The sequence below is a fragment of the Phaeoacremonium minimum genome, assembly GCF_000392275.1.
Source record: "Phaeoacremonium minimum UCRPA7 unplaced genomic scaffold PA7_03_scaffold_592, whole genome shotgun sequence".
In the NCBI taxonomy this organism is placed as follows: Eukaryota; Fungi; Ascomycota; class Sordariomycetes; order Togniniales; family Togniniaceae; genus Phaeoacremonium; species Phaeoacremonium minimum.
This window is the reverse complement of record NW_006921494.1, coordinates 214,472-226,817: the sequence shown is the minus strand read 5'-3', so window position 1 is coordinate 226,817 and position 12,346 is coordinate 214,472. Positions and strand designations below refer to the sequence as shown.

General features: G+C 53.2%; 1 protein-coding gene across 1 annotated transcript; it reads left to right on the top strand.

The window, feature by feature from the left end:
- Positions 1-5,585: 5,585 nt before the first annotated feature.
- On the top strand, positions 5,586-7,070 carry UCRPA7_8384 (putative g-protein coupled receptor protein; the record flags this gene model as incomplete). The annotated part of the gene is made up of 3 exons (XM_007920898.1): positions 5,586-5,848; positions 5,900-6,085; positions 6,221-7,070. The coding sequence occupies 3 exons, from the start codon at positions 5,586-5,588 to the stop codon at positions 7,068-7,070; spliced, it is 1,299 nt and encodes a 432-aa protein (XP_007919089.1).
- Between the last annotated feature and the right edge of the window lie 5,276 nt (positions 7,071-12,346).

Here is a 12,346-nt window from a genome sequence, read left to right as displayed (position 1 = left end):
GCAGTAATTACGCCGGACGATCTTGTCCAAGTCGATGGGACCGTCAACGATTGAGCATCTACTATGCACTACAGTGCACTATTAGGTAAATCGGGGCATTCCCACACACACAATCTTGGTGATCCAGGAACAGGGTCGCACAGTTCTGCAACAGCAAAGCTCGGTACCATCGACGGTCGAGCCCCTACTCGAGTCCTCTGTAGCCACTTACTCCAAGCCGTCCAATACCGACGACGCGCCGCCCTCGAGAATCCCGGGGTTGGGCCTGTTGGTGGTGCCCGACCACGGCCGCGGATGCAGCGGAAATGCAGCGACACCACACCTCTCTGCACAAAGAGCCTCAGCGGTCACACCTGCCGGCGGCGTTCCTGGTGGTCTTCTCCTCCGGGCCGCTCAGGGGTTCGCAGCACGGAAGCGGAAGTTGATCTTCATGGCGGTGGGGTTTGCTCTCATATCTTTCACGGTCATCATCGACAGTTACCCCTGGCCTGGCCTGGCCTGGCCTGGCAGCCTGGCTGTCTCCATCTTGGAGTCGGGCCCCCCTCGAGTCCTGCAGCGGTAGTTCGCGATGCTTGCCTTGCCGAGCATGCTTATTTCACCAAAGAAGCTTTTTGATGATTGTCAATTTCAGTTGGCGATCCCCGGGGCCAGGTGCCGTATTTTGACGAGATCGCGCCGATTTGCAAGACGCGGTCGGCGATCCAAGCCAAATTGTATACGGTACTGTACACTCTTTGATATTTGGTGAGATCCATAAGAGGACTGTTATCGACAAGTGAGCATCAGGGGTAAAGCCACTCCCTCACGAACCCAAACTAACAGAATTAGCGTACCAAAGAAAGGTGCCATGGGATTTTCATAAAATCTTTGTTATGATAAGAGCTAAGACAGGTCAAAGTCGCATGGTCAACTCTCATCAGCGAAGACCACCTTTCAACTGCGTCACTGAGGGGCAATCGCCAAACATAGGATGCGCTCCTTCAGAGGCTTGCCTGTTTCAGCAACCACAATAGCCGCAACAGTCCAGCCACTCTAGCCAACGTCGAGGTCGAGACTGGGTAGCAGAAGGTGTGGCATATTAAAAAACTGTATCTGCACTGTCTGGATTCTTGTGTCCAGGCGGCACGGCGAGGTGCGTCTCCTGTGATGGGAAGCCGCATCCGCTGCAGATGCCGACCCCGTCACGGCTCGTTTGTCCTGCGGGCGCATGACCGATAGATACATTGTGCAGATGCCCTGTGCGAGTGCGTGCGCGCTCAGCCTGGCCGGTACCGTTTGCGGTAGGTCACTCCAAGTGAGCTCCCGTCTTGGATATACTCGCTGCCGTGTCTGTCCCAATCCGTTTGTACAGTATGAGGAGTGTCACTTTATTTCCATCCCGGTCTCCTTCAGACTGCCATTGACATACGGGCTCTTGGCATTTAGGGTAGGAAATTTGGCACGGAGACTTCCTCGATGGCATCTGACTCTCCGGTGCTTGGCGATGATGATATCTTACCAGGGCCATGTGAGCTCGTTGAGCTTTGATACTCCAAATCGACGGGGCATCAGGAAGATCCAGTCATCCTGTACGTACTCAAGCACGTACGTAGTAGAGCTTTGCCGCAAGAAGATGGAGGTCGACCCTAAAGCCTTGAAACATGATCTCGACCTGCACCCCTGCGTCTTGTGAAGAACGGGCGAGTTCAATGAAAATTGGCGGCCCGCACAGACACGCACCAGACACTTCAGATACTCTTTTCCCTAAAAGAGGTTGTGAGATGACGACCAATGAGAAAAAAAATGCTCGCAGCTCTTTCTCCAACAATGGAGGTAACTTTGCAGTGGTCAGGGCAGCAGGACCGGGGCCCTTGAAACCTGGGAAACTCGGTGTCAGGGTTACTTCGGGTACGGCTCCAAGCTGGACGTGGCAGACTGGAAACCGGGGATGGAAAGGGGGACCCTTGAGTAGCCAGTTTCTCTGCAGACCGCCGCTCTGCGCAATTGGCATGAGCATTTTTGGCTCGGAATTTACTATCGTATTGCGCCTTTAAATTGCTTCTAATGGTGGCGTCTGGGGAACGACTGGGGGCATGGGAGTTCAAGCTCCTCGCTTCAGCATTCAGATGGGGAACACAGGGCCTGAAACGAGTTGCCAAGAAACACTCTAGCAGATGCGAACTAAAAAATCAAGTTGCAGAGGACTGACTGGGCTGGGCTGGCTGGCTGGCTAGTAAGGATATCCTTTCAACTCATGACCATGCGCACGGTTAGCAGACGACGGTTCCTGCCTGCCTTCTCATGATGCTAAATCTACACTACAGCACGAGATCTTGGAGGCGTCGGATGTGTTCAGGGTTGCTCTAGTGCTCGAGAGGCACAGCATTGGAGTTGCGCCCTGCACGCCCGTCCCCCATGCCCGTCCCCAAACATGGCGCTCCCCCTCCTTATCAGTGACTTGCAGCGTATCAACAGCCCATGCTGTACTGTATGAACAGATGGTCGATTCCCTCAGCCTGATCGCCGCTCGCTAACCAGGACTCTGCGGAAGAGGATCAAGCAGTTGAAACAAGCTTGGCAAACATGACCACCAAAGATAGAACCGGATATCAAGAAGACTGTTCAGTACCGTATTACAGACGTTCCACTTGGCGGCACAGGCATAGGGCTTCCAAGGAGGATTATGCCACGCATCGTGCGATTCGGGAATGTGGGAGGAAAGCAGAAGAGATCCCCAGATATGCGTCATGGCCCATGGTTCACCGTGAGAATCGCCGCGGTTCATCCGTCCATCCATCCAGGCAATGGAGGGGAGAGAGTAAGCGGCTGGTTTCGCGGTGGCGTAACAAATGGCACTGTTCAACCCTGCTCGTGCTGTCTTGTCGTGCAGGATCGCATCTGGGCAATTGACCGCAGGGCGAATGACGATGCCTTCGACAAGCCACCATTCTGCGAAACGACCGGAGGAGACTTCCTCACCGGATATCCAATTCCCTCTGCTTGCTTCCTCGCCCGGCCGTCCGTGTCTTGTCTGCAATGTGTGTCACGCGTAAGAAGCCAAGATGGTCCAAGACTTTTGGCACGTCGCATTGTTCGTCAATAGTCGATTTTCCTGATCAAAGAGGGGCCATCTGGACGGCCAGCCGTCCCGACAACGAGCGGCGCCGCTTGTTCTTGTTGGTAGTCCCAACCCTTGGCGCGGGGAATCCTAGGCTAGAGGCTAGATTGAAGGTCTTGGAGGCCGTTCCGGGATGATAGGCGTTGGTGATGGAGACCGGGTGCTCCTGCGCTGCTGCACTTGGTGTCCCGCATTGCCTGAGCGCAAAGAGGGCCAAGAGCGCATCTCGTCTTTGACAATGCGCACCCGAGTGCAGCATCTCGAGCAAGACAATGCACGGCAAGCACCGTACCAAATACTCCCGCATTGTTCACGTATTGTAGATGCAGGGAAAGTGAAAGGGCTCATCAAGATCCGTTTGGAGAATAGATGGTGTAAGACTGTTACGGGGCAGTCGTGTCCACATCCCAGCGCTGTCAGCAACTGGAAATGAGAAAATGCCCATTCTATACGTGCTTATTGGCCGGATCCCAGCGCATTAAGACCCCAATTTCTTCAAACGGTTCAGTGATGTCAACAGCTTCCGTTTGCAGAGACGACCTTCTCTAAGAGTGCCAATTCCTCGTGTTTTGGGTAGGCAACGGCGCAGGAAAACGCTCAAATACAATTTCGCAGCTGCGGCTACCCTGCGCTGACTGAAATGGGCATATCTCGGCATCGACTTCACCTGCTACAGAGAGGGCAATGACAGTGCGATCACCAAAGAATCCCCGGCGGCGTGCAGGCTAAGGTATTATCCTATCATCCCTGGAGATGGGCAGAATCCCCCGTCTCAAAGAGAGAGGCGTCCAAGGGGTCATGGCGATATGTCGCCACCTTTCACATCTTCCATGCCGGCGACATCAAGCATCAAGGGTCTTGTCAGCGTCTGATGGTGTTGCGCTCTCTCTCCGAGTCTGAGCAGCAGGCAGTCTATTCCCGCCTATCTAAAGCGCCGCTGGAGGTCGGGAAAGTGTCTCAGTGTCTCAACGTCAGCGGGCCTACTGCAGGATTTCCGTTTCTCTGCCTCACATGGCAGGACAAGGGTTTCATGTCTCTCCTTACTCAGGCCTGTCCGGCTAGCCAAGGGTGCGCACATGAGGATGCATGGGCAGTGCAGGGGAGGGGGACAGCGGCCCAATGGTCCCCCTTGCTCAACCCAAGCCGCCAAGTAGCGATACATCAGCCACCGCATCTCGAGGGCTCCCCAGGTTCAACCATCCCCGCGCCAAGCTGGCTTGCTCGGACATGTACTCCACGACCCCGGCTCTTGTGCCAGAGACAAGCCGTCATCATCATCTTCAACGGACTGGGGCCCCCTTGCCCGCCCACACGCTGTCCCATGTGTCTCCCTCGAGGATACTGGCGCTGATGTTGTGTGCTCTTTTCTGGGGGCAGCAGACACAGAGAGCAGGCAGTACCGCGGTACTCAGTACTCCAGTACAATACACTACACCATCGTCTTGATTTGCCTGTTGTCATGGAATCTGTGGATGGACCACCAGCACAGCCAATCCGGGCCCAAAGGCCCCAAGACCCCAAGACCCTAAGGGCCTTCTCCCACAGCGAGAAATGGCCCTCCTCGTCCTCCTTCTATAGCCAGGCCACGGCCGTCGAGTCTCTCACTCAGACCCTGCTTTGCATTTTGCCGTCTGATGGCATTTTGCGCTTCAACTCTTCTCTTGCGCACAGCTCCCGTCTGCCTCTCTCCTTGCTCTTATCCAAAACCCCTAGCTCATACCCGGCCGCCCACCATGGTCGACATGCCTCTGGGCTAGGAAACAAGTGTACCTGAAGCATCCAACCGTGGGGTCGTGTCGCTGCAGCGCATCCCGGTCTGGGAGCTGCATGGTTGTTGCTCGTCTTTCGCCATTCATCTGTCCGCTGCTCGGCGTGGACTGAACCCTTCAACGAACAGACGCCTTCCTCGACAAGGTGAATGCTGAACACTGTGGGTGCTGCTTCTGGCCTTGCATGCTCGAGCGTTTCTGCACACACCCACTTGTGATGTGATGCCAGCCGAGTAAGTACTTGAGGGATCCTTGTCCTCCACCCTGACCATTGACCTTCCTGCGGTGCCTGGTCCACAACGTGGATTTTGTTGCGATCAGCACAGCTAAAGTCTGACAGCTCAGACTCCTCGGCCCTACCCACACTGTGCTCGGCAGTCGTCCTCTGGCCCTCTGAATTGCGCTGATCTTCGCTACCAAACCTCCTTGATACCTTTCTGCTCTACAACCCTTTTCTACAAATACACCTCGAGTTCCCACATCCCCACCGTGATACCGGCTCCACGCTGCTCTTCGATGAGACGCATAGAGCACGAGAACTGCCGGTCCTAGCCAGTTCGCTCTCGACGGTTCACCTGTTGAGGACATGACCGACTTGTCTTCCTGATTTCTCAGTCTCTCAAAGACCTTTGCAGCACTTTGCTTCGTTAGGAGTCTCAATATATTGAATACTCTCGCCGTCTTACCGTATTATATCCCACCAGAGATTCATATACAAGATGCACGCCTCAGATATCACCCCGAACCAGCTCGATGGCTTCAGCATCATCGAGCGGGTCTGCTCCGTATTCTCGCTACTCGGCTGCATCTTCATCATTGCGACCTTCTGTCTCTCCAAGTCGTTCCACAAGCCCATCAACCGACTGGTGTTCTATGCGTCGTTCGGTAACATGATGACCAATGTGGCAACCCTTATGGCCAGGACATATATCGGTGACACCAATTCTGCAGGTTGTCAATTCCAAGCTTTTCTCATCCAGATGTAAGTCTGCTCACCGAGGAGCCTAGTATAGTGATCTAACACCAACCCTAGGTTCATGCCTGCTGATGCGTTCTGGACGCTGGCAATGGCTATCAATGTCTACCTAACCTTCTATTACAAGTTTGACGGCGAGAAGCTCCGAAAGATGGAGATTCCGTACCTTCTTGGTTGCTACGGTGTTCCATTCATCGTTGCTCTAGTGTACATTTTTGTGAAGTCTCCCGAAAGGGGACGTATGTACGGTAACGCAACTTTGTGGTGTTGGGTTAGCAGTGGTTGGGATATCTGGCGAATTGCTACCTTCTATGGCCCCGTCTGGTAGGCAGACATACCCTTTCCACCATCCGCGGAGCTCTTAGCTAACTTGCACAGGGTGGTTATTCTCGTCACGTTCTTTATCTACATCCGCGCAGGACGTGAAATCTACTTGAAGCACAAGCAATTGCGAAAGTTCGGTGCCAGCAGCAGCTTCCACGATCCAGAGCCATTGCCTCCCATGGACGATCCCTTCAACGCCAGCAAGACGACAGAAGTCTCCGTTACGTCAGAAGTTGTCACCTCGCAAGGCATTGATCTGGCTCCTCTCGGTCGACGAGGTTCAGATGCTGCGCCGAGAGCCCCTAATCCAGCATACTCGGTAACCATCTCATCAGACCGACGGCCAACCAATAACCGAGAGTCATATGGAGATGTCGTCCTCCCTATCCAAAGCAATGTGACCATTGCGCAATCAGCATCCGCTCCTCGTACCCAGACCTCAAATCCAATCCGCAAGAGAGCAGCTTACGAAGCGAACAATGCCGCATGGTCCTATACCAAGTGCGCCATCTTGTTCTTCACTGCCCTACTAGTCACTTGGATTCCATCCAGTGCTAACCGTGTCTACTCCGTGGTCCACGTCAACCAAGTCAGCGTCCCGCTGGAATACATGAGCGCCTTCGTCTTGCCCCTACAGGGATTCTGGAACGCAATTATCTACATCATGACATCTTGGAAGGCATGCAAGATGCTTGTTGACGACATCAAGCACGCACGTCGACCGAACGTCCAGGAGATTGTCGGATACCGCCCCAACGACGGATTCAATGTGATGAACTCGCCTCGCAACAACAGGAGCGACAAGACCTACGAGAGCGAGAGCATGACGGAACTCGCCATCGAGGAGAGCAGCAGGCCCGCGTCTCACGAACAAAACGGCGCCAGCAACAAGGCCCGCCAGTGAGCTGTGCAATATCCCTTTACTGCACCTGGACAAAAATGTTACGATATATTTAATTGGTTCTTCTATTGCTGCGACGACTACGCGGACTCTATCGACTTGCTAGCTGGCGTGAGGTGGCCACTCGGAAATGGGTGGGTGGGATAACCGGCGTTGTACACTTGAAGAAGACAGACGTGGGCGACCGTCTTCTCGAACCTCAGTTGTATATACCCCTTTCGTTTGTTTTCTTGGTTCCTTGGCAAAACTGGCCAGCGGATGATATTTTTAAGGGGGACTGCCAAAAAGGGGGCTCCGCGAACACAATTGAACTTCAGCGACACTTGGAATATGTACAATACACCAGGTCTGTTATTTACCTTGGATGGAGGGTCAATCGACGACAATGTCGAGAACGGGGGGCGACCTGCCCACAGTCAGGCTATGTACAAGAGTTACTCTATAGCGTGCAGCGTATTACAACGTTTGCCAACTCTCAACCAAGAAGAAGATGACTTTATTTGCCAGTCGCCAGAGTGTGTGTTTACAAACAATACTTGAGGCATGCCATTCGCCTTCTTGCCTGGGAATCATACAGTGTGTGCCACATAGTCGGTGTCACGGTGTTGGCATCTGGCAGAAAAGTTGACAACACCCAAGATTGCATTACTATCTATCGTTCGGGTGCGCGCGGCATATTGTTCGTCCCATGTTACTACTAACAACTTTGCCAACACGAGATCTCCAGATCCGACGCAATCCTCCAGCCGTCGCGCGCGTTTGAGACAGCCGCGGCGTTTTTTGTTGCTTTCTTTTTATCTCTTGACACCGGCAGCGCGACGATCTTTTTTTGGCCCGCAGGATCTGGCATTTTTCCTTCTACCGTCATCACAGGCAAGATGGGAAGGAGAATTATGGGGGAGACGGACGCGCTGCGACGCAAGGCATCAACACAGACGCTGCATTCTGTAAGGTACCGCGCTGCTCTTCCTCTGCGCTGGAATCGTGTTTACCCGGGTGAGGGGGCCAGCGAGCGAGCATTCGTCGCCCCCTTTCTGCCGTCCGCTCTGCCGTTGGCTCTCGTACGTGGTGACCAAGTGGCCCCTCTGACATACATGCATACATACATACATGCGCTCTGCCGTCTCTCGTCTATGTAGGTACGTGACGGTCGGATATTACGTGCCCACCCTCCCGCTGTCGTCTTCCCGCCCGCCCCAAGGTGGAGGGAAAGACAAGGAAGGCCCTCGCTCGGTGCTGTTGGCGGGCCGGACGGGAGTGTGGGCAGCTGGAGACGGCTCGACTTCGGCACACCGGCTGTTTGGCGGATCTTGTCTTGTCTCGTCTCGTCTTGACTTGCCTTGACCTGCCTTGACCTGGCACGCATCACGAGGCAGCGGACTTACCGCGGCGGATAGCATCTTCTGATGCGAGCCGAACGAAGAATCGAAGCACCACCGAAACATCTACACAAGGTTCGGCGTCCTCAGAGGGTGTTTCAACTTAGACTGTCGGCCTATTTATTAAACAATTCTACGAGCCGGCTCGATCGTAGCATGACCAGCGAATCAGCGCCATTGCCTGCAGGAGGCTCAATGAGAAGGTCTGGCCACTGTTCAAATCTCTTATCTGTGGACGTTATTACAGAAGCTGCACTGAAACGCTGAAAAGCAACTCTAGAAGGGCGCAAGTAAGTAGGGAAGCGCGAGATAGCGCCCAATAAATGCAGCCCCTATTACATGGCATTTACCAAAAGTCTGGTAAATGAAACGATATTGCGGGGGTACTATTCTCAGGGCCTAGAAGGTAGCACTCTTGGCAGGCTGTGTCAAAAGCAATATGAGCAGGCTGACCAGATTGACGAGGCATTTGCTTGGTATCCAATATGTCGGACATTACGTACTGCAAAGCATAGCCTTTTCTTCTCGATCTGTCGGTCAGAGCTACTCAACTGAACGAGGGCTTTGTTAATGATCAGTCATTGCAGTGTGCCTCTTAATCACGGTCCTGCGCCGCCGGCAGGTCACCAAAACCGGCCATGAGCCCGATTGACTTCGCAAGCAACATGATGACGCAACTGGGATGCGGTAGGCTTCAAAGTCCAAGGTCACTGGTCTCTCCTTGACTCATCTAGAACACTGTATATACCCGAGTCTCTCCTTGTCCTGGCCCGTCGCGGAACTGCCAGGTTCATCGATATGCCAGAATCATAGACCGACCTTGACCGTCTCGGCGTAGCTGCCTATTTCATCTTCTTGCTCCTTTGCCCCTGCATCCAAGAGGCCTCAAGTGAAGTTCTGCTGTTAGCAATTGAACGACTCCATTGGTGTTTTGAGGGGTGACATCGTTTCGTCCTCCCCCAGCTAGTCTCTCTCCACTTACTCCACCACAAATCCCCCTCTCCACACGAAACACAAGAAGACCAAGAGATCTGGACGTCGAAAGGGGAAAGGCCTCACGGCATAGCAAACCGACAATCCAGCGGCCATTCCTGAAGAGGCGTGTGCACTCAGGTCTCGGTGTACCACTAGACATTGTGCTGGCATCGAGGAATTGGGAAAGGCAAAAAGGCTACAGAGAGAGGCTGGACCGACACAACAGCAACTGACTTAGAGTCGGACGAATGTCCAATTCTCCAATTGATGAAGGTGGTACCCCTATTCCGTCAACTTGTGCAGGTCTTCCCATTGGTGCACGCAACAACTCAACACGGCAGAGCGGTCGTCCAGATAGGCAACTTTTCATTTACCGTTAATATATCCATCGCCCATCTTACCGCCTTAGCGGTTCAGATAATCTGCTACGGTTCCCGGGTTGCAACACTGCTATTATGAGCGCGGTTCTCTCCCGATTGACAGCAGCCTGGAAAGTCGCATTGTCCTTGATGCACTGGCCGAACCACCCAGGGCTATTCTCTGGTTTGCATCCCAGGAATCGCCAAGGTCACGAGGCCCAGCAGAATAAGATATGCGTGAGCGCGACACTGCGGTTACATCGCTGCGTACTTCTGGCTGTCAATCTGCTTGGCTCGATGCGCTCTGGGCGTTTCAGGGCTTGATCGTGATAGAGGAGAACTCCATGCTCATAGCACCCGCAAGCCAGGACGACAGAACCTGCACGATGTGCGCACACCGAGCTCAATGTTCTGGCTTTGTGGTGTGGTAGACAAGTCTGTTACCGGGGCCAAGGGCATGCCGCTTCGTCGCCTCTACTCTCCCGTGCCGTTTTCGCATTTACAAAGTCCGGTACGGTAGCATTGTGCCTGCCTGTCTGTGCTGCCCGGGTCTACTGTGATGCTGACCGCAGAAGGCAGCCCGAACAGGGCTGTGATGGACGCGCGCGCAGACTTCAATTGCGTAACGTTCCAAGCTTTGCCACCTTCTCCCTTTGCGAAATGTGACAAGTGATCGTCTGCATGACGAAAAGGATGCTCGAGCTGGCTATCGATAAGCACCAACGACCCTCAGCGGTATCGTTAGGGGGCTAAAGTCTCTTCTGGACCAGGTGGGTTGTGATGTCAGAAAGCAAATTGGTCAATTTGGACCCTCGCACACAGGGCTGCCAATTCGTATTTGCATGAGGGTTTCCAAAACGAGTTGTATCTTTCGAAAGACTCGTTAGGCTACTCACTTTGCCTCTTCTGACTTTTCCGTTTAAACGTTGGGAAAGTTTAGTCAGGGTTGTAGCGCAATCTTCCAACCTGGACGCCGATTGCTATGCGCTTACAATTGCACAGGTAGATCTCGCTGCTGTTTGTCCCGATCCAATGCTGATCGCCTAGGAGTTGGCGCAGGGTTTGAAAGACTATCTGTGCCTTATATCCGTCCGATTACCGACACGACACATGCTGGGCTACAGTGCAACGGGAAACCACTGTGGTATACGGGTGTATGTCTTTGAATGATGATGCTCAGGGGAACATGTCCAGCTTACCGACGCAAAGACTCTTGAGCACAAATTTAGGTATTGCCAAGCCCGTTGAAGGTAAGACACATCGGCAGCGGGCCGTACCACACTCTTCTCTACGTCCGCCGGCGTCCGGCTTTGGTGCGGCGGTTGGGCTGGATAGAAGCGGGCCTGGGCCCTCCCTGTTCCTGGAACTGTGGGTCCCCGAATGCGATACGTAAGATCGGGCATGTCTTGTTCTGCAGGTACTGGTGACTTCCAGAGCTCAGGCGTCCTTGAAAGGGGCAGGTCTTGTTGAAGATCATCGACATACAACACCTGCGACCCGATAACGCATGCCGCTCTGTGAAGAAAGTTTCTTCATGCGATATGCAGCGGGGCGGAGCGGGCCCCCGTCCCACCACCATGCTACTTACACGATTCCTTCTATAATGACGGCGTATTCGCTGAAAAGGGGTGCGGAAGCAGGCAGGCGTCGACTGTCGCCACCGCTCCGAAGAAACGCATTATTCGTTAGGCGTGAGGTGCAGGATGTTTCACGCCCAGATCGACAAACGTCTTTGATAGGGAGGATGGAGAAGGCTTTCTCCTATTCCAGTCGGTTCTCCAACCCGGCATCGGCATCGTGCTTACGGGGCACCTGTACGCAGTAGGCTTGATCTGTTTGCTTGCGCAGGCTCTCTGTCAAGTACTTTCTTTTACATTTACTCGATTTATTATAGTATTGACCACCGAAGATACCTGACTTGCCAAAGCACAGGGAGTTGATCGCCATCTCTTAGTAAAGCAATGTTGACCCTGCCTATCCCCATAAAGTCACTACCCAGCTCGGCGGAATCAATATGTGATCGGCATCATTTCACGAGAGCCGCACCACGATTGAATTTCCAATTTTCAATAGTCCAAGGCGAACTATGGATCATAACGTTTGAAATAAGCTCGCTCACCTACCACGAAAAAGAGGGTGTCCAGCCCCCTGGTACTGTACCTGAACGGGGATCATTGATGGGAACTCTTTGAGGTAATATTGCGACCGCCCTGTCTATATGTAAATCTTCACTAAATGGCCTGTAGAGTGATACAGTGTACGACCACTGTGCTAACATGCAACCCTGAAGACAGCTAGTCAGGGGGAACAACTGGGAGGCTCCGAGAATGCAGAAAACACTCGAGAGGTGTTAATCAAGTCAAGCTAGCCTTTGGCTCGATGACGATAAACATATGTTGAGTCGTGACCTGAATATACCTACGCGTATATGACGCAGTAGTCGAGTGCTGAACTTATTTGCTAATGAATGTCAACAAGAATTCACCGAGGAGCCGCCAGTACAGAGCATACGTGCCATTTTCTTTTTCTCTACTTTTTCATTGCAAACGTACGGCGTATGATAATG